Below are 23,283 nucleotides of genomic sequence, written 5' to 3' on the forward strand. Positions count from 1 at the left end.
GCTTCTAGTTCTGCTTTGGTTTTTGTGGAAGTGCAGCCACTGTTGCTTTATAAGCAATTTTATAATACAGGCCAACTCATGAGGGATGCAGTGACAAGATGGCACTACATTCTCTAAACTCAAAACGTCTATATTGGAAATAAGAACTAAGCTACCCTATTTAACACCTGTCAGAGACTGGAGTCTCCTGGTGTATGTGGTATATAAATATATCAGGTGTTGTCTTTTATAGAATTGTATTTTCTATATTTTCTTTGTATTTCTTTGTATTAAATACAATTCAATTCTGAATTGTATTTTCTTCTTTTATAGAATTGTATTTTCACAATAGCGACATGTTGCCATCCAACATGTCGCTATTGTGATCAGGGGTCATGGGTTAAGGGAAAGTCCATCAACTGGGATAATTGATGACAATACCAATCATCATTGTTCTATGATCCACATATCATAAAAACTAAAACAAAAGCAGAATCGTCTTGGTTACTTTATGCTGTATAGCATGAACAGTATCATGCCACATGCACTTCTACGGTTAGTTAAAATCTATTTAAACAATGCAATTCTTTCCAGGTTCTAGCAAACTGATTTACATGTGCTCCAGTGCACAGATGACAGAGAGTTTGAGTGGAGCAAGGGACTGGAGAGGAAAGGACAGTGATAATTTCTTATGGGTAGAAAACAAATGCAGGTGACATCACCCTTCAGCCAATAAAACCAGGTGATAAAAATCACATGGATGGACATCACAGGCCAAAAGCAGACATTATCAGCAGGTGGCTGACTGTCTTTGAGCCTGCAACCCAGCATTTCCAACAGCACTATTTGCATGGAGCGGTGGAATAGGCCAGTAGGACAAGCCTGGGAATTAAATACAGCAGACTTGTCCCTAAACTGTCTGTAAGGGAAGTTCAATTCTGCCACTGGCACACGGGATTCTGAAATGACTCCACTCTGCCCATTCTCTCTGTATGCTACAAGTGAAGTATTAAAACCCCTGTAATTAAAAGCACAGAGGACGTCTACCACTTTGTTCGTAATCCTTTGTTTGCTGAACCCTTATAATTGCATCAGGACACTAAATGCATTCAGGGTTAATTCTATGTTAGTTTTGTATAACACGTAGTTTGAACTTTTTACATGCTTCGCAAACCCTAAAGCCTTGTGTTCAACTGCCTGCTTGCTGCCTCGCATTTCCAGAAAGGCCAATTCACCACCAGTTTGAAGGTTTTGCGGTACAGCATTGCTGTGGATAAATGACAAAACCTTTTGCCATCCAACATGTCGCTGTAATCCGGTCACCGACTTCTCAGGCTGAATTTTCTGGATGGGCTGGCTGGATGATCGACAGCTTCTCCAAGATTTAAGGCAGGATGTTCACAGCCAGTGAATGGGAGAACTCCGTTTAAGTGGGCCGTGACTAATAGGTTGAGTACAATTACAAGCCGGAAAAGTTGGAATGGTAGGCCAGGACATTGGAGATGGATGAGGAGAAAATGCTATTCAATCAGGGCCTTGAAAAGTCTTAAAAACGGGACAGGCTCAGCAAAAATGATCAAACTGGCCAGCTGAGAATGAATTCAGGGCATTTGTGGATGTTCATTTTTAAGCTTCTCAAATAAAGCAATCAGAAACACTTGGCAAAAAGGAAAGGGGGAGTTGCTTTAATGACACTTAAGGGCTTTGGAGATGATGTAAAAGTGGTCCACTGAAACAGAGAAATTTGCAGAGTGCTGCACTCCAGTCAGGAACATACTGTATAACACTAGCAAAACTTTGCATCCTGAGAGAAGAAAGCTTCTGTTGGTATCCTGCAGGCTAAATGAGTCTTTACAAGGATAAAAAAGTATTTAAGATAATGTTCACTTAAATCAATTTTGAATCATTAATGTATTTACAATTGCAACATTAAAGTGTATGCAGTTACTTCTAAATGCTAAATACTACAATGTAGCAAGTTCACACATATGACTACAGTGCCCACACTGTCTGCTATGCTACATCTGATTTACCTAAACGTGTTCTTAGATTAAAATTCTTCACATATATTTTTGTCACTCATTAATTTCAAGTCTTGGACAAGAGAAATAACTGGAGTACATTTTCAGAAAGGGCAATGGTTTCAACTTTTCCACAAAATGTTACTGATGCATATTTCCCCCTATAGAGTGTTTTGAGCAGTAATTCTCAGTGAATTAGGCAGATAACAAACTATGCTTCATCAAAGAATGGCTGGCAACAATGTTTTTGTTGTCAATGAGAAAGATGAAGGAAAACACTATTGTTCAAAGATATCTGACATGAAACCGTTATCTTTGACTATCAAAAGACAACAGTTAAAACAATTCATTTCATTGGACAGTGCAACATTATATTCCTGAAATTTCAATTGGTTAACTTGGCTTTTCAATTAAGATTTACTCCAGCCAAAGTAACACAGTTCCATTAACAACACAATAGCTACATTAGAGGCTCTTTTTATTTGTAATAACAAACATGAACAGTGTGCAGACTAAAGACTTACTGAATATTACTATTTCTTGTCTTTTTAATATTTATAGAACAAATTTAAGCAGTCCTTTACCAGAAAGCTGCTTGATCCTGTTAAGGGCTGTGGTAACCAGCACCCCATCCCAGAGGCGCAGAGCATCAAAGGGGAACTACACACTGGACAGGACACTCGTTCATACCAGGATGTGCACACAGGCTGAGGGTCTGAGAGGCAGCACCACTGGATTGCAGTGACATTTTGGTACACTGCTTAAGCGTTCAATGGAAGACACTGTGTAGAAATACTATACATGCATATGTGTGAACTTACTCCATAAAAGATGCATATCTATCGATTTATGTGTAGGTTACATACACAACGTAAAATGGGTAAAATACCTCATCAAGATCTTGTCGCATGTACGATAGCAATACATGGTTTTCTATCTATAAGGAAATGGAAGTGACTTAAAAAAACGGAAGACGTGAAGTTAAAGACTTCACAGTAGGCCAGTGACTGCTGCCTATTGCCCGATGTCAATAGCTGGCAGAAGGTGTGTGGATCTGAAAGGAGAGTTTCCTGGAGAACAAGATCGGGAGCTGTGGGGAGAATTGGAATGAGAAGACTCGGGGGAAGGTGCAGGGGACGACCTAGGAGACAGACCCATCCACTGCAAGTTCTGCATGGAAACATCATACGTTTTTCTTCCCATGTTTTTTAACTCTGCGGCCCACTTTTGGCCTACTTTTAATGCGCTGCTACCACCCTGGGCCAACAAGTTCTGCTTTGGCAGATGGCTCAGCAAACCTTTTAAGGTGTGCTCTTGGGCAGAACCAGAGAGAAAAGCCTCCGGGGAACCAGCATCACAGTTTTCCAGTGAAGAAATGGAATTCCTCTTTCTGGGAAGGAGTCCCACAGGCACCTTTAAAAACTTATTGGAAGACTCTGAATAAGAACGCCTTTCTCTTGGGGTAAACATGTGCCTTAATGAGTTTTCAGGGGCTGAGCTCGAGAGCTTAAATTGCCATGAGCCAAAGGGCCCCAGGTCCCACGGTTCTTCTAGGTTGCCGAGACTCGGACACTTCTGAGGCTTACTTAAATCCTCTCTCCAGTTTTCATCTTCACTATCAATCTCAACCTCTATTCTTTTACAAGGGGAGTTAGAATTTACCCTTCTGCAAGGCTTGAAGTCCTGGGGAAAGACCTGACTTGCAGCTTTCCTGCTGGGGCTCCGTCCTCTGGCCTCAGCTCTTTGTTCTTTCAGCTCTTTGACATGTAAGTCAACCTGTTGTTTAAGTCTCTCCTCTTCGGTTGTCATGACTGAGATCTGAATTTTGGGTATGTTCTGAGGCAGGCAGCTCGCTTGCTTAACCGCCTCAGATCTGCTGGAGGAAATCGGGTTAGGTGGATGGAGTGGAGGTGCATGAGCATCTTGCACTTGGCGGAGGTTGGGAGTTTGATGGGTCTTAGATGGGAGGCGAGGGGAGTGACTTTGAGACCGTTTCATAACCTGGAAATGGGATTACAAAAGCAGTTACGAAAAGGTTAATGTCAAAGCAGATTACAGCAAACAAGCACCATTGCACCGTGCTCCGACTGAACACAGATCGTACGGCATACAGCTTCCATGTCCACTGAAATGACTGTACCCATCAACCATCTCTATCTGTGCACATGTAATCATTTTACACATTTGTGGGGAAGAATAAAAGTTCAATACTTGAAAAGATCCATCTAAACCTTTCATTAATCTTTGCGCTATTTGCTCCAGTTGGATCGTGTTGAACGCCACGATCCTCGTAGTTTCCAAAAGGTACCCAAACTCTGTCCAGAAGCAGTGTAGCCCAGACAGAACGCTTTAACAAGTGACGGCTTTGGCTAATCTGAGAAGTTGTTCTGAGAAGAACCAGCAACAGGAAGCGTCTAGGTGGGGGTTAAAATATACAAGATTTCCCCATCCCAATGGGTCTTCACACAAATCCTGAGAGAGAAATTTTGTGCCATTACTGTAAGAAATGAAGGTTTCTACTCCTCTCCCTACCTCTTTGGCCCATGCTGGTTTGTCCGAGGGGTTCACAGAGTCCTTGTAGTGGTAGAGCTGTTTCTTCTCTCCAGCCCTAGCCTCCTGCTGTTGCTGCTGTTGCTGCTGCTGCAGAGAAACCAGGTAAGCCCTCTCCTGCTGGAGCTGCCTCTGCAAGCGCTCCGCCTGCCTCTGTTCCTCGAGCTGCTTCCGTTTGTACTCCTGCGGAGAGGAGGGAGAGAAGCAGTAGTACTACTACACCCCCGACAAAAATGTAGAGCCGCAGCAACACAGTGAAAAGATTTACAAATGAGGGAGTCAGCCCAGGAACTCAAGTAAGGATGATGATGGCACATTCCAGAGTAGAAACGAACTACTCGTGCACTTGGCTCTAACCTTCATTACACACCTGCTCCTCCTTTTGTTTATCCAACTATACTATAAAGAAGTCTTGTGTAAGAAAAGCTGCATTTTTAAACTGTGGAAGCAAATGAATAAGGGATCAGTGAAAAGTCAAACTATACTATCACTAAAGCAAAACTGATCACAATTGTAATTAGACTTGAGTATCTTCTGACCTCAGCAATCTGATAATTAAATAAGTAGCGTTGGAGCTAGGGGTGGATAATGGTTGTAGCATATGGGCAATTGGAGGGAGCGTGATTCTCATAGCATAATACCAGCAGGTTACACTGTCATTTTCAGAAAGATAAAAGTCACTGTTACTTCTTGAATGGACTACAGTAGAATATGGACATTTTGCACACAAACTCTAGACAGTGCTAGTAAAGATATTGGCAAATATGTGTATATAGTTCAAAAAGTAAAAATAAAATCCAGCACAGACATATACTCCACATAACCATATAATCCTTAATGGTGCATCTTTAATAGCTCTGCTGCCAGCAGATGACTAAAACGCAACATTTCGTCAGAATCTGTGTTATATTTAGTGAACCTAAACAGCAGTACAATTAATACCTATGAAGAATAATAATTTAGCATGTCTCTAGTTCATTGTGCTGCTACTCTGTTAATTAAAACACAATTTTACCACCACTTGTCGCTGCGAGCGAACAGTCTTCTACCTGGAAAGGATCAAGATATCTGAAGAGCAGTGGGGGAAACGTGACCGGGTAACGACGGTAATTCCTGTTACAAACGGAGTTGACCCGAGATGGTTGGAGTACTGACTGCTTCCACCCTAAATCATATTGCAGTTGTCTTGTTTAATAAATACAAAGTGTGTTTTTCCCCAAACAGTATGATAATCTCTTAGCTTTTCAAAAACTAAATGATACTGTCAGTACTCACCGACAGGCATTCTAATACTCATGTGGCATTTCTAAAATTCTCTCAGAATATATAAATGGATAGCACAGCTTTAAAATGGACCAGAATGTAAAGAGAATCGGGACAAAAAAGACTGGAGGCTCTGAAGGCTCTTAGCACATGCAAGTGTCTCAGCACAGTTAATGGTGCCATCGCGCACCCAGCCATGTTGTTGAAGCCGATATCCTGACTTCTTTCAAGAGAGAAAGAATGGATGAGAACTTTGGATCGATTAGCTGCTAGCAATGAGACGCAACTGGGGCCAAATGGCCTTTCCTCATTTGTAACCTTTCTTATGTTCACTGTGACCCTGAAAGCAATTACTCACAATCGGCCACATTTGCCCTGATAAATGCAGCGCAATGTGTTTCACCGAGATAAACCCAATGTTGTCTGAAAGAAAAACCGAATAATGTCAATGAAAAAGATTTCAAGAATTCCAGTGAAGGTGTTCCTTTTAGAAAGAAGTAGAAACCAGGAATCAAGTAAGCAAATTTGATCTTAACTCTAGTTTTGAAAACTCATTTCAGAGACTTATTTTTACTATTTGTATTCTGACAAAGGATAAGAAGCCGTAAAGAGTTCAGGAAAAAGCTGCAAAAATGACAGGTAAGAGAAACTGACCCCTGATTCACAGGGTGGGAAAGCTCATGAATTGAAAACCTTAGCATAGAAAAAGAGCTTAATCCTAAATCTGTATCAATTTGTATTTCTACAGTACTGTGACCCAACAGAATCATTTATAGAGGGGATGAAAAATAAATCTGATGGGTCCTTTAGGCAGCTGACTGCATGCTGCTGACTCAAACACAGACAAGCAGATTTAAGTCTGGAATATTTGCATTCCAAGTCATTTTCATGTATCTCCAAGTCATAGACTGATTCTAAAATTAACACAGGAAATAATTAAAAGAAAGGTAATATCTTATTCATAACATGACGCAGGTTATTCGGAACAAAATTGATGCAAAACAAAAGGTATTACAGGTAAGTAACTGGAGTACTAAAGTTATAAAAAACTTTGTAGGCTGAAGGAAACAATTAGACACTCCTTCCAAAACTGGGTCTATATACAGTTTAGTCTTATCATGAAGACTCACTGTACAGTAGATCAAAGTACCACAATGCTATTAGAGAATGCAACACTATATCATCTCATGGATGGGTAGGTGAGGAGTGATTTTGACTCTTGAGCACTGCATGGAGAACTCTTAATTTATATAGTGATTTCAGAATTAAAAATGGTTGCATTTGTATATAAAAGGTCATGCATTCAAAAATTGTTACAAACTCTAGCCATACAGTTTCTTATGGAACTATATCTAGAAGCAGTTGCAACAGCAAAGGCTCATTTTACTTAAAATAAAGTTTACCATCCACACATACTTTTGCACAACTAGCCAAGTACAGTATATATATCTAACAAATACAGAGTACACATTTGTACGCTCTATACTGAACTTAATTTGTACATTTACAATATATAGAGTTAGACAAACATGTTATAATTAAAGAGTTTTCTGTTGAACCAAAAAGGCTGATCATTTGTTCTGTAAAAGTAATTTCTAAACTAACATTCTTTCAACAGCATGCAATGGATGAGAGAGACACTGTTTCAGCCCCCCTAAATAGTTTTCACCTCTCATGAAGGAATAAATCTTAATCGCCTACACAATTATCTACTTCCAAAAAAAAGTCTTTCGGAACCTTTAGGCCAGTCACCGATCAATCCAATAACTGATCAATTATCCAATCAGCCTTTGCTGTCTCTGGTCCTACCACAGTGGAAACATCACTGGAACATGAAGAGGCATGCAGACAATGGGACAGCACAGCACGACACACAGCAGAGCAAGGGAGCTGGGGAAAGGCCAGAGCCCACTCCTTTACCAGAAGAAGAGCCTGTTCCTGCAGTAGCTGCTGCTGCAGGATCTCTAACTGCCTCTGCTCCTCCTCCAGCTGACGCCTGATATACTCCTGGAGGCGCAGTCAGCAAGCAGGAGAAGGGAAAGAAAGAGAGGCAGTGATTCACACACGTAAGACCGACCCAGGTGGAAAGAGAAAAAAAATGGCCACGTCGAGTGCTTTTAATGTTTTCCGTGCTGTATCTTGGAAGCCGGGGAGAGAAAGGGAGAGAGAGAGAAATGTTGAATAACACAGCAACGGGCCTCTTGCCAGTGTTTGGGAAGGGAGCAGGAACAGTTTGAACATCTTTTATAAACCAATAAGGAGCAATTTCAATTAAAAAAAAAAAACTTAAAAGAAGAAAAAAGTACAAAGACCACCACTAAACAAATATACGACATAAAGTTATAATCATAGACTACCAAAGCTTTCTCACAAATTATAACACGGCTGTAGTATTTCCTCTTTATGATTAACTGGACTGCTCGAATCTTATTTGTTTCACTGACCTGTAGTTCTGCCTACAATGTAGTTCTGCCTACATTGCCAGTCCTTACTAGCCCTGTCATAGCACACATTATACTAATGTACTGTAGCCCTGGAAAGGGAAGAAAATACACCACACTGCAAAATATCCAGAGCTCTTGTTGCTTTATCAAGTTTTAACTGGAATTGCTTCAATTATTCACTATGATGCTGACTTCAAAACATTTTACATGATATTATCAGGATTTATTTAGTCTTTTTTTTCTCCCTGCCAATAAAGTACTAATTCAATGCCCTTAGCTCCTTTTTCAGTGTGTGATGTGCTAATAATTCACAGATTCCCTCCTATCCATCAAATTCATGCAAAGTAACAGAGGAGATGGTGGAGATATAAGATAGCAGCAATTTTATCCCTTGTACTGACTTACTGACCGAGAAAGTGATACCACTGATAGAGCGAATTTGCATTCCTTCCTGTCCTCTGATTCATTATAGCACTTACATGTGCAGCTGTAGTGCTGGAAATCTAATAAGCAATAGACAGTGAAGATACAGACCAAAATGTACTGTATTCATAGTAACTAAAGCATAACAATAACAAGCAGAAACAGAACAAGTTATCTCAACATTCTGATTCCCAGTAACATGTATTTAAACAAATATATGTGAAGCACTAGCACACACAACACATTACGCTTTGACAAGGAGCTGAAGCATTTGAAGTGCTCATCACATCTGCTACATTTTTAGCATTCAGGGATATGGACCTGCTCTCTGCGAGAAGGAAATAGCTTGAGCTAACTGTGACAGACGGCATTCTCAACCTGTTCACCTCTGGAGAAAGTAAACTGAGCTGTGAATGCATGGGCCTTCCTGGACACTTGGTAATCACTGATCCTCAGTGTCCACAAACCTCCCTCGCTCCTGCAGCACTGCTCACTGGCCTAGGCAACATGACCTCCATGCCCTCACTGCCTGAAGAGAGATTATTAAAGCAGTCCCCAGCTCCAGCCCAGAAATGGTTTTCTTCAATATACAGTGCAGTGCAGGACAGGAACTCAAAGCTAAGAATAAAAAAAAACCAAAAAGGGGCTTATCAAGTCAAATACACGAGAAGGGAAGATGAATTCTGTTGTTTTTTTTTTGTCTTCCAACTTATCATTTAAACTGAGTCCAGAACAAAAAATAATACAGTACATTTCCTCGGGCAAACTCCACACTATTCCTAAAGCGTACAAATATTTATTCCCTATTGCCTGCTCTAGGAACACCTAATGAAAAAAAAAAATCATTCTTAATGAAAACCCTGAATGTCTTCACTTTTAAGTCTGTATTTTGTTGTTAGGAATTCAAAACACAACATTGTTGTGTTGTTTTTGGACACTCAGGAAGAATTAAAAGCACACTAACACATCACATAAATGTGTAAGAAACCCTGTCTTCTGAGATCTTGAGTCGGTGGGTGTTGGCTGGCTATTTATAGAAAGCTGGCACAAACTCTTAAAACCCTACAGCTAAAGGGAGCAGATCATGAAGTATTACTGTAACATAAGGAGCTAGAGAAGAGGATTGTGTTGGATGGGCTAGAGAGACCTTTTAGAGGTCTTTTACAAGAGATTAGACATGTTGTTTCGCCTTTTCATTTTCATAAAATAGAGATTGCTTCTCTTCTGCAGCACCCAGAGCAAGGGGTCAAAACTAAATTTCACCTGTCACTCAGACGCTGCCACACCTGGACAGAAGCGAAGTTTCTTTCCCTTAAAATGAGTTCAGATGTGTTAAAATGACATTCTCCTCAGTCTACTGATGTGTTTTCCTTCGCGCAGTAATACGTTGCTCACCAACAAAAATGCCCAACGTCAGGACCTAGGTATTTTTTAGGATACAGGTATTTTCAAAACGTGGGGCAGTTCAAACTGAGAGATAACAAAATGTTTAAGGGGAGGAAATTCCAGGCGGACATTGGCTAAAAGTGTCTTCGCCACCAAAAGGTCAACTCCGGCTTCTGATCACTCGCCTCGCCTCAGCCTGCACGTGACTGGCACGTGAAAGAAAGCCGGGGTAAGTCAGCGGCAGGGGTCGCGCGCCCACACGGAGCGCGCGCGGGCTCCTGGGGGGGGGGGGGGGCGAGCTGGGCGTTACCTGCTCCCTCTCCGCCTGCCTCCTCTCCTCCTCCCGTCGCAGCTGCTCCATCTCCTCGTACCGCCGCCGCTGCTCCCGCTCCTGCTGTTTGCGGATCTCGCGCTCCCGGCGTTGTTGCTGCCCAACGACAGGTCAAAGGTCAGCGCGCAACACAACACACCCGTCGGTCCATCGACATGTCCCCTCTCTTGAGCCGTAAAACGTACTGTATCCTAGCCTAGCCGCTTTCGGCAACCAAATTCTCTGTTTCAATTCTCTTTTCACGTGATTGTATAAAAATGTGAAAAGCCTTAATGTTGGGGAAAAAAGGGTGTCCAATTAATAAAATGCTCACGTCACGCAGGCACTAGGCCTCAGTTAAAGGTGAAACTCCCAAACAGATTTTTAAACTATTAAAAAATGTTTGGAACGTGGTTAAAAAAAATGAAGAGTTATGAATTCAAGTAGACTTTGCCAAGAGATGTTTCACTAGCTGTGCTTGAGCCAGAATTCTGACACTTAAAAATGTACATATCAACCATTCCTAATGCTGAAGATTTATATAATAATGTATTTAACACGTTTTTTTAAAGTCAAAGCCCTTGATTTTCCAATCCCTTGGTATACCGCATCAACAACAACAACAAAAAAAAATGAGAAAACTTAAAAAAAACAAGCAGGATTGTGGAACAGTATTCTACTTTGTGTTCATAGAAAATCTTTACGAATTCATCTGCCTTGTCTCCCTCCACACAGAAGATACTGAACAAAACAATGAAGTGAACTCTCGGTTTTACAATAGAAGTACTTTACAGTGTGTTTGTTATGAGGCTGATGTGCTGTCAGATGATAAAAATTTCAAGGAATGGTAGCTGTAATTAAGGAACAGTATGCTGTGTCTAAACATTCCAATACTTAAGTAGTGAAACATGTTTTTTTTTTAATATTTTGCTTTCAAGGTAAATGTTTACACCACGTTGGGCACACTGTTTAGCAGGTGCATAATTCGAACAACTACACAACTACGCTGTGATTGTTTTCCACTAGATGGCAGTATTGTATATGATAGTTTTCTGCATTGTATGACTGATAGCTGGCTTTTTTGGTGCTGGCTTTACTAACATAAATGATGATACCCCCGACATAAAGAAATCGGAGGAACCTTGAATACAAAGGAACTAGAGAATATGAAATGTGTTGTTCCAGGTGGTGCATTCAGCTGGGAACACAGCCAATTCTTATCATGCACCTTCCCTGTGCAAAGAATCCCAGCTGCAACAGCGCTGGCAAAGCAGGTGCCCGAGCTCTGAGATTTAACAGCTGAGCAAAGTTTTGAAAGGGTAACTGGCTGCCTTGAGAGTAACAAAGAGGTGTCACCCATACAATGCCCAACACAACAGCATGGAAGGACAAGAGTATAACATACTGGGGGGCCTTCTTGTTGGCTCTTAAAAGATGGACCAAAGATTAAAAGCAATAATAAAACTGCCTCTCATAATGCAAAGCCCTTTCACTAATGATAATATTATTATTATTAATAATAATAATAATAATACTTAATTAAGGACAACAATAATTTTAATAATAAAAATGAAAAGCTGATCCTTCATTAAAAAAAGATTTGGAAATGTTAGGGTACAAAAACGAAATGGTGAACTCAAAATCTTCATTGAGAGCAAATATAGGTACATTTGTTTTTCTTGGATTGGGAGGTTCAGGACAGCCTTTTCCTTTGGAATTCCATCACATTTTAATGGACTGCAATCATCTTGGTGTCGCACTGGGCTAAGTCGATGGCACAAGTGACAAGTGAAGAGTTACAAATTCTGAAAACAAATTCATAAGCACCATTTCTTTAAATCACCCATTTCACATTTTCCCCATTTGTGATCAATACCCATAAAACGTCCGGGAGTTTTTGTATTTTGTTCTGCAGTGTTTTAAAGCATCTAATATTGCAAATCTTGTGTAGTGATTTTCCACATGAAAGTTTGATGATTATAGAAACCAACAGCTTAAGTAATTAAAGCCTTTTAAAGCCTTGCATTTACAGTATCTATACAAAATGTAATTTCTGTCCGGAACGTTCATTATTGCACTTCAGGAGTCAAATTATTCTGCAATTATGAATCAAAAAGGAGCGCTTTTGCAGGAAGCATTTTTTTTTATTTGCATAGCTGAAGACCTTTGTTTCGGTCCCTCTGCTGGCGTGACACGACAGAATGAAAAGTGTCACGCAGTATAAATCTGAGACAGAAGGTTCGTTCTGTCTGCAGCGACGTTAGTTGATCAGGTGAGAAAAGCCACAGGTTTCCTATGAAAGCACATCCTATACCACAGGGTGTACGGATTTCTGTTGTGAACTAAGCACATTGGAAAGCTTGAAACATACATTCTGCTGAAAAAATACTTACATAAAAGAACACAACTGAACAAATTAATAAAACAATATCTCAATAAAAGTGTCACATACAATTTATACAGATTAATTTTCAGGCTTTAAATATTTTATTTATCTTTTTATTTATGGTTGAGCGGACCGTTTCTAGCATGTTTTGGCTTAATTTTATTAGGCAATGAACTGAATTATTCATCGTCTCATATAATAAGTTATGTTAATGTATAACATTAACATCACATCTGCTACAGTGCAAAAAGGAAAGTAAAATCTCAGCGTATGGAGCAACATCATGAATCTTGGAACCCAAGAAAAGTTAATCAAAAGCAAGGTAATTCAAGGTAAATCAAGGCATTTCTTAAAGAAAAAAATATATATACACATATATACCCTTAATGCATTGATGGCATAAGTATTCAGATTCAAGAACTCTGTATTTAGTGGAAGCACCATTAGCAGTACTCCCTACCTTCTTTGCACACTAACTTTGAGCAATTTTTGCCCAGTCTTCTTAGCAGATTTGCTCAAGCTCTCTCAGGCTGCTTGGTAATCGCTTATGAACAGCAGTTTTCAAGTCTTTCCACAAATTCTAAGAAGGATTCAAGTGAGGACTTTGACTGGGCCAGTTTGAAGTCTACCACGCTGAAACAGGTTTTCTTCTAGTATTTGCCTGCGCTTTGTTCCGTTATTTTTTCCTTCAGTTCTAACAAGATTTTCAACCCCTTCTGAGAAGTGTACCCCCGATGCCTTGAGGCTGTCACTACAATGCTCAGCTGTAGGGATGACATTGGTTGGGTGTTGTGCTGTGTTTGTCTTGCATCAGACGAAAAGCTTTGCAATTATACCAGAAGTTCTAATTTGATCTTATCCGACTACAAGTCCTCGGCCATGCACTGCAGTAACACTTAAACAATGTGGGATACAAAGCGAATTTGCCCCCTTGCTACAGTGGCAAGATTTTTGAAGTGGTCGGGATATTGTTGTCTGTTGCACATTTTGCGCTGTCTCAGCCATTGAACTCTGTGGCTCAGATCTGCCATTGGCATCCCAAACCAGCTTCCTCCTAGCTTGGCTGCTCAGTTTGGAGAGAGCCTGATCTAGGCAGTCTCAAGGGGGTACGATACACCTTCCATTTATTGACAACTGAGTAGACTGTGCTCATAGAGATATGCAGAGACTTTGATATTTTTGCACCCTTCTCCTAATCTGTGCACTTTAATTTCTTCATGCCTGACTTGCTTCGAAAACTCCTTAGTCTTGTTAGTCTGGTTGAAGCCTTCCCTGAAGTTCACTATCTGTCCAAGGAACCTCACAGAACCTAAAACAGGTATTTCTAGTGTGAAATCACATGAACCACTATTATGGCACAAAACGGGGGTGACTCACCTGTAAGGCTTCTTAAGGTAACTTTATAGTTTGCCATACCACAGGGTTTGTTTAAAGAAATCCATTTTCCTTTCATATTATCTATTTTTGCTTTTTGCTTTGAATGTGTAGACTAGACTGTGTATGTAACTATATAACAATAATTGCTATTTCAAAGTGCCATGATTACAAGATTTAGAGCAACAAAACGTGAAAACTGTGCAAGGGCCTGAATACAGTAATTGACAAATGCATTTATGCCAATCTAAAAGCAGATAGTACCACATTTTTTCTTTCATGCAGCATTTTTACTTAGTACATAACATTCCACCCAAAATGAAAAAAAGCTCAGTCCTGCACAAAATCATAGCAACTTGGAGCCTATCCTGGAATCAAGACAAAACTACAGCCTACATGGGCTGTTAGTCCAGTAGATAAAATTCTATAATTGAAACCAGAAAAGGTTTACTGTTTTTGAGCAGAAAGAGTTTAAATTTAGAAATCAGTGCTTTGGCTAAAAAAATCATTGTTTTGAAGCTGTCATGTCAGTACAGAGTGTTCTAACCACAAAGCACAGCAAGACACAGAAAAACACAGTGCCAATGTTAGGAGTAAACCAAGAGTCAAACACTTCTGTATTAGAGCAAATGGCAGCCTCTTCACAATAGCTGGGAGATGTACTTAGTCATCCTTGACACATTTCGCCCACATATTTACATGCACACTTATTTTCATAAGTAAGAAACACAGACAAACTCCAGGTTTGCCAAGCTCTCACACAATTGCATGCATGTTTCAACAAAACAAGAGCTTTGTACTTGAACAGTTTTAATAAAAGTTAATAATACACGTTTTAATTAGAAAGTAACAGTTAGAACATGTTTTTGCATATTGCAACAGGGAAGCCTGAAGTTCTGAAGAACATTCCTAATATTACATTTTGAGCATGAAAATTTACACTGTGATATTGAGATACTGTGTAAAAATACATAAAAGAAATGTTACTAACTTTTTCCACTTCCACTGTTTCTCATTTTTAAATTTCAAATTAGCTTCACTTACGCTGCTTTCATTTGTAAAAAAACAGCTGTTTAAAAGTTCCCATTTAAGGCAGGTTTCCATTACGTTCATGTACAGACTACAGCAGGAGGCATTTTACTATAGAAACTGGGGCTCTGCTAAGAACTAATTGAAAAAAAAATAATTTCCTCTTCCCTTCCCCCTGAAACAAAACTAAACATGTAATCGGGTTTTACACTTCAGTTCAAAACAATGACACAGCAGTGTACAATTTATGACATTTTCTGCACTCTCTGCTCTCAGAATGAGACAAAATCAATCCATTCAGAAGTATACAAGTATGGGAAAGTTACTATGAAAGCACAGTTGGTAATCGGAGCAAAGCTGTATTGCTGACCCCATATAGTTGGCTGGGTTTACTTAATCCTGGCTTCCACTGCCAGGAGGGACTTCATCACAGTGCAAACAGACGTCACTCTTTGTGGAACAAGTGGCAAATTGCCCATGCTCTGGCCAGAGATATTGCGCTCCAGATTTTGAAACTACTGGCATTTACTATTCAAAAGACACCTTTCTCCTAAAAAAAAAACACCTAAAAACGAAGAATCTTCTGTACACTGTGGTCAGTGTACAATCTCTCAAGCAAATCAGCAATGCACTTTTACCACCAAGAATTACCCCCTAAGAATTAAGGTGGGGGGTGAGATACGGGGACATTTCCTTCATAGCATAAACTGAAGCACAAACATTCCGGCATCACTGATTAGTTGCAAAGCTCAGATGCTGTTGCTGATGTGGGTAAAATCTGGCCTGACCTCACAGAGCCTTCCTGAAATATTAATGCTGCCTTGAAGTGCAACATAAAAGACTACAAAAGGCAAAAAAAAAACAATGAAATCAATCAAAATGAAAAACTGTCCAGCACATATTGTAAGAGGTGGCAGTGCATATGTTCTTGACTATGTTAATCAAATGTGTGTTTTTTTTTGGGGGGGGGCTGAGTTATTTGTATTCATTAATGTTGGAGCACTATGGTATGTACATACATTATCCTAAAGCCACTTCATCCCAGTGAAAAGGCACAGTGAAGCTGGAGTCAATCTCAGCAGGCTAGGGTACAAGACGAAGAGAGAACATATCTCTCTCGTGAATGGAATTTCAGCCAACTGCAGTGGTTCAGTAGGCGTGTTGTCAGTGCTACTCGTTTTATGAAGTTCAATTTCTTCCTGGGTGATAGGATTATTTTTACAATGATCAAGAAACTACAGATGATAACAGTTTACGAATTAATCATTTTCTCAACAGTAATTTATTACTGCAGACAGCCATTACACGACGGGGACAGATTTCTGCCGCTCTGACTGAAATGCTGCGAGATGGCAACTCGATCTTCACCTTCTGAAGGGTTATATTGATGCCCTGAAGTAGCATGCTTCAAATAATACAATAAAAAGGTATCCATTAAATCCAGTAAATATTTCATTACTTTATTATGGATTTATTTATTATTATGGATCCTACAAGTGTAAATAGTGATTTCATAATTGCTGTGAAATCCTGTTTATAATTCCTGTTTGAATTTGAACTAAATTCAAAGAAAACAAAACACAGAGAATCAAATCCATGGTGCAAATAGCCCATATTATCTGTCTGAGCGATCCACGCGCTGGAGTTACTAGAGATTTTGAATAAAATTGCTTCTCGACAAAAACTGTAAATGCAGTCATAACCTTGGTAAAATATGTTCAAAAGGATGATAATTGTCTATCATTACAAAAAACTATGATGAACTATTGTCCTTTGTTGTATGAACTTTTCTATAGACTTTTACATGGCCTTTCAAGGCAGTGTTAATATTTACATAGGCTTCTGTACAGTAAAGCCATTCTTTTGCCCACATCAAGCATCTGAGCATGGTCCTGAACAGTGTTGGATATAATGACTTAACATCAGCACTATGCTTTGCATGATAATAGAAATTGGGCCTTATAAAAATAACTGCTTACACTTAGAACAGCACTTTTCTGGACACTCCACTCAAAGTGCCTTACAGGTAATGGGGACTCCCCTCCACCACCACCAGTGTGCAGCCCCACCTGGATGATGTGACGGCAGCCATAGTGTGCCAGAATGCTCACCACAGACCAGCTATCAGTGGGGAGGAGAGCAGAGTGATGAAGCCAACTCATAGATGGGGATTATTAGGAGGCTATGATTAGGGCGGATGGGAAATTTGGCCAGGACGCCAGGGGAACACCCTTACTCTTTTTGAGAATCACCCTGGGATTTTTAGTGACCACATAGTTGTGGGGACCTCAGTTTTATGTCTCATCTGAAGGACAGCGCCTGTTTTACAGTATAGTGTTCCCAGATGCAATAAAAGTTCAATTATACTGGGTAAAAAACTATGTTTCCTTTTCAGACCCTGGAAAAATGATTATGATGCACAGCAAGACTGTACCAGCTATAGTATAGTAAAGTGACTCCTTACCTCTTCCAGCCTTCGCCTCTGTTCCTTCTGCTCCTCAATGCGCTTCTGTCTTTCAGCCAGCAGTTGGCGCTTGTGCTCCTCATTCTGCTGCTGCTCCAGCTGCTGTCTTCGCAGGGCCTCTGAGCGCTCCTTATTGGCTAGCTGAAGGCGCAGGAAGTCCCTCCTCAATGTGGATTCACCAGGGATGTTGATGAGGGAGCTACAAAGAGGGAGGAAAATGGTCTCAACTCGCCTGTTGTGATGGAGGCCTCCATGTGGGCTCTCCAGTCAGTGCCAAGCTTAGCTGTGCAAAGAGTGCACCTAGCTTCGAAACCATAGGGGTTTTAAAAGGTGACTCAGTTTACCCTTACACAAACTACCTGCCTTAAGAAACTCAGATTATTCAAGTTTGCATTGTCCTTTGTGGAGCTACTGCTGACATATAAAAAAAACTCATGTCTGTTGCTCTGTGATATTTTTAATCCTTTATTATTTAACAAGATGCATCAATTGAGAATAAACACTCCTTTACAATGATGACCTAGAGAGTACTAATTTGCACAGCGGGGCATTTACTGCAGTAATGTTCATGAAATACCTTACTCAAAGGTGTAATAGCAGTAGTTCATATAGCAGGATTGTGGATTTAAATTCTGAGTGAAATCCAGAGCCCTCACCACTGCTCCACACTAAGATAATACCTCTAACTCCACACTTAACCAACTCTCTTCTCTTCAAACAGAAAATAATAACAGTGGTAATAATAATGAAAAATTGTCAAGGCGAAATTGATCTTCTCAGGTTTACTAGCTCAGTGATGTCCCGTGGGCAAAAGCAACGAATATTAAATAAAGACTCAGCTTGCAAGATTTATACTCCAATTCTCTCGCTCTGCCTTCTGAAACAGTACCTGGATTGTCTACAGAGATTGTCCAAGAGACAACTATCCACAGTGATGCCAATTCAGATCTTTTTCAAAGAAGAAAATCATGAGAGTCATGTCTGGACCAAAGTGTTTCCAGAGTAAAAAACAAACAACCAAGAATTGCAGCCACAAGCTTGGCTTCTTGTCTCCTTAAAGCAATGTGATATTATTGGTGGATGTACAACGAGAGCCTGACCTGAAAGCACCCTGTCGTTTCCTGTTTCCCTTCATGTTCAAAAGCAGGAGACAGCAATTACCCTTGTTTATACCCAATATTGTCCTCCTTCCTTGGCAGAGGTGTTAACTGCTTAAGATGCACACATTTTCAAAATATGGAAACAGACCCTGCCACAGAAGCCAACACACTGAACCTCTAGCTATTATCCGTGTAAAGACAATATGGAAAACGTTTCAGTGTTAAGACGCATCAATCCTACCAATACCCAGCAAATGCAAACAAAGGAATATTAAGGTTGAGTTTAGGCATGAAGTATTATTATTCTTTTTTGCATTGGAGGCCACCCCAATTATCTTGACCACCCATGAAGTAGGTTCCTTCAGCACTGTGAGCAAGCCAGATGAAAAATACAATAACAATTTATAGAAGCTGTAATGATTGTGGACTTTTTAGGTTCATCATTACCCACCCTGTCACAATTAGCTAAGTATACAGTCTTGTCATCTTGATTCGCCAATTTAAGATGTGAGGAAAGTGAAGGTGTACAGACGACCTTACCTGGGTTCTCCCATTTCATTCTCCTCCTCCTCTTCCTCGCTCCCACTGTACTCATACTCAGTCTCATCTGAAACAAAGGCAGAAGGAAACGCACACCTTGAGCATTATATTACATTTTTTAGTCTCTGGACAAAAGGAGACTGTTGTAGACTCTTATGGTGAAATCCAGTGAGCAGTAGTCAACGGGCTTGGGCTACATGCAGACTCGAAGTCTTTGATGCCATGTTTTTCAAAAGGAAAAAAAGTGCAATTTTTAAAGCAAACAATACAACTCCAAGGGGTATTTACATACAAAGAAATAAAATGCATATAAGCTACTTCACAAATCAAACGTATAAGGAAAAAAGAAACACTGAATCTCTTCAATTTTTAGGGGGATTTCAGCCTTCACCATAACTATTGCTTAAAAAAGCAACACAAAGCTAGAAAATGTCAGACTCAAGCAAGCCCTTCTTTGGAAGTGTTCCAATTGTCCATTACTGCCACAGAGAACACTAAAATGTATAATCAAACCATTTAACAGTATTTATCTTGTCCTGTTTTAAGATTCAACTTACTTTAACTCAATATCAATTGAAGTAGCTAAATTTAGCTTTAACAGAACTGTGGCAGTGTAACAACACATTTCTTTTGAGACTTTCTGGATTTGTATAATGGATTAAAAGTTTTATAAGCTGCAAATGACCCAGGTTCCTAGATGTGCAGTACCACAAATTGTTTTGCAAAAAAATATATAAAGATATTTCAGGATAAGAATGACTGCTTACAAGATTCCCTCTATATCTCAAATAATCTGTAAGAATATAACGCATTAATCAGGATGTCAATTAAAATTGGTATTAATGAGACCTTACTTTAATTCTGCATTTCATGACAAAACAGTAAATGTTTCTGGACTTTGACCTACTGTAAATCAACACATAACCAAAAACTCATTGCACTGTGGTAATATTGGCTTCATGTTCAAAATTAGTTTAATATTCAGTTAAGCCTAGTTTATACCTAAGCCATCTGAATTTTAACCATCATTAACCATAATTTTAATTTTACAAGGAGCAACTGCTTTTTCGGTCTTTAAATTTTAGAAGAAATAATTTAGAAATAAACTAGCAAAGAATACACAATAACACAAATTGTCTGATATTCCCAAACATGGAAGCTAGCAACTTAAATGGAAAAAGACTGGGAATTTCACACCCTTTTTGATTTAACTGTGAAACCCAACAAGAATCATCTTATGTTGGTTTTGTAGTTTGTCCTACTGAGAAAACAGCAGAGTTTACCTAGGAGGAGACCAGTGAGGAAACGGTATGGAGCAGAAAGCACACCTGTCTATACCAGAAATTCCAAAGTCAGCTACTGTTTACAAGAGAACCGAGATCTGCAGTGTCAAAAATGGCTGAAATAAATACGACAGAAGAGTACGTATTTAAGGAGCTCACCACATATGATTCAGTGTTTCTAGAACATGCGAGCCTGACGTGTTGAATGCATCATTAAAAAAATGGGGCCACCATTTTTAATTAGACTACTCTGAGTACACTCAAGTAGTTGCCAAAAAAGTAATTTTACGTGTGGTTTCAATTTAATGCAGGAATGCAGAAAGTCCTGCTCATTTCTGACATGTAAGTTACGTTTTCCCTTCACACAATCCATTTTCAATTGTAAAGTCTTGCCAAAATCACGATAAAACCCAAATATAGCTTTAGAGCTAGTTCCCAGGAACTCTGAAAACAACAGGTGTGCAAAGCAATTATTATACTATCTGCTACATCCACAAGAAAGCTAAATCTCTTTTGTAAGAAGTCTATTAACAAAGACATATGGTGTTAAGCACTTAAAATAGTGCAAGACTGGCATAAACACTGAAACCTGCCCCACCAAGAATATCACAGTTGGTAATAACGTCTTCCTGCATTACCCACACAGCTCAATTTGATCATTTCAGCCCCGGCTGACGATTATGGTGCTAGTCATCGTGAAATGAAAGGGGGGCCCAGTTTGGGCGCTTTGGCTGAGCTACTGGCCACAGCCCCTGCAAGAGAACGGGGGGATGAGGCTCGGATTCGGGGGCTCACCCTTCTCCCCCCGCTTTTTCTTGGTGCGGTCGATATGGTCCTTCAGCTGGATGCGGACCTGCCTCTCGTTGGTCTGGTCGCGGATGAAGGGGTGCTTCAGCAGCTGCTCTGTGCTGGGCCGCTGCCCGTGGTTCTTCACCAGACAGCTCTCGATGAACGACTGGAACTTCTTCGACCTGGACCAGGAGCAACGCTAGTTAAAAACGAGCGCCTCTGCGTCTTCAATTAGCCTTCCCTGTTCCTTGGTCTGCCTGCCCTCTTTCTATTTTTTAGGTAACGGTTAAGATACTGCGCAGTGGAGATTTCTGGTTCATTAAATGGCAGTGTTTCGATTAATCTTGACTGTTTAACATGCAGTCGGAGACTTATCTGTTAAAAAAAAACATAAAACGGACACCCAGTAATCTTGTGCACTTGAACATTAAGTTTTCCCGATATATTCAGAAGCACACCAGCATGGTTTCTACTTTAACTGATTTCTTTTCTATTCTTCTGGAAGGTACCAAAACAAAGAAACACTACCAACTATTATTAAATGTACATTTAGACTCTGCAAATCTCAAAACATTGCAGGTGTACAGTATGTCATCTTCTACACAAGACCTTTCCAAACAGAAAGTGCACTGGCAGTACTGACAATCACTTCAATGTAGGACTTGAATTCTGGGGTCCTTTTCTTTCATCAAAATTGCAACTCTATAAAATTCAGAATCATCCCAGCCGTCACAGCAGGACTGTTTGAGGTACTGGAGACTGATACAAAACAACACAAATCAAGGAGCAATTCAACATAATGAATGGCTGGTGAACTCATTCATCTTGATTTATTCAGTCTGTTTGGTGAGAAGAGGTGTAGAAGTGGTAGAAACTCACCACTTCTTTGATTTCAGCCTTGGGGCGGGGTTCCTTGGGATAAGGAATAAAGCTCTCATCGGATGCATGTCACACAGAGCTGTTGGGGAAAAAAAATCAGAAACATTGAAAAGAGCACCCTACAGTTTTGCATAGAGAGAACTTCAAAATTCAACCCAATAATCAAATCTAGCCATCTCCAACTATACAAAATCCACCAATTATTAATATAGCAGACGTATTAATAAATAAGCCCATTACAAGTACACCTCAAATGATGCTGCATTTTAATGCATTTTTGTTGGGGGAACATTGTGATGTGTGATGTGAAGGCACTGTATTCTCTCCTCATGTGTACTCTGTGCTCTAATTTTCTCAGATCCCCCAAAGACATGCAATCTATTCTATATTGTTCTGTTCTAGGGGAGAGCGGATGACCAATACTGGTGATATGACTAATACAGAGCCTAGCATGATGTCCTGAATGACCTCCTCTCATTTGCAGTCATCCTGATGATCTGACATTATGAACTAGTCCTGCAAAACGTTCACCAGCTAGCATTCCTGAAAGATGTGTATTCAGCATGTCCCCAGATCCAGCCCCTTTAATCACCTTCTTCTACAAACAAAACACACTTTGTTTCAGCCACAGTTCCCCCTTATCTCCTATTGCCTACTGTCTAACCTCCTGGAGATAGTACTATAGAAAAATCAGAAAAAGAAATTATGAAAAAAGAACAAAAGAAAAAAACTGCCTGAGGGACTACTCTACAGAGAAGAGTGATTATTTCTGGACCATAAGTTTGGCTGTACTAGTTTAACATTCTCCTCACTTCTGGGGGCCACAGGATACCACGATGACTCATGGTCATATTATGCTCTTTTTGCACTTATTACCTTCATACATTTATTTTTAAGGACACATTACTGAAATAATATTCACATAAAACACAGCTCGCCCTACTTCAAGACAATAGGCTTCCACTGACTCTTTTTTCTTTAAATTCTAAGTGATGGAAAAAAATAACAGGGCTTACATAGTGTAGACCAAACACAGACAGCCTAATTAAATCAATCTGCAGCT

The 23,283-nt window shown here is 39.9% G+C and overlaps 1 protein-coding gene across 9 annotated transcripts in view; it reads right to left on the reverse strand.

The window, feature by feature from the left end:
• The window catches only part of tnika (TRAF2 and NCK interacting kinase a), a 118,087-nt gene that overhangs the window by 24,186 nt on the left and 70,618 nt on the right, over window positions 1-23,283 (reverse strand). For 4 of the 9 annotated variants that reach the window (XM_015361161.2, XM_015361163.2, XM_015361160.2 and 1 more), the window contains exons 10-17: window positions 22,221-22,299; window positions 21,348-21,523; window positions 19,270-19,336; window positions 17,630-17,828; window positions 10,377-10,493; window positions 7,734-7,820; window positions 4,533-4,733; window positions 3,663-4,001 (exon numbers count right to left, since the gene is read on the reverse strand). In XM_015361161.2, the coding sequence (XP_015216647.1) occupies window positions 3,663-4,001; window positions 4,533-4,733; window positions 7,734-7,820; window positions 10,377-10,493; window positions 17,630-17,828; window positions 19,270-19,336; window positions 21,348-21,523; window positions 22,221-22,299 (1,265 nt within the window). The remainder of the gene's footprint in view (window positions 1-3,662; window positions 4,002-4,532; window positions 4,734-7,733; window positions 7,821-10,376; window positions 10,494-17,629; window positions 17,829-19,269; window positions 19,337-21,347; window positions 21,524-22,220; window positions 22,300-23,283) is intronic. The other 5 variants (XM_015361165.2, XM_006637692.3, XM_015361167.2 and 2 more) reach the window with 3 other exon arrangements.

The sequence above is a fragment of the Lepisosteus oculatus genome, chromosome 13 (assembly GCF_040954835.1).
Source record: "Lepisosteus oculatus isolate fLepOcu1 chromosome 13, fLepOcu1.hap2, whole genome shotgun sequence".
NCBI classification, from domain to species: Eukaryota; Metazoa; Chordata; class Actinopteri; order Semionotiformes; family Lepisosteidae; genus Lepisosteus; species Lepisosteus oculatus.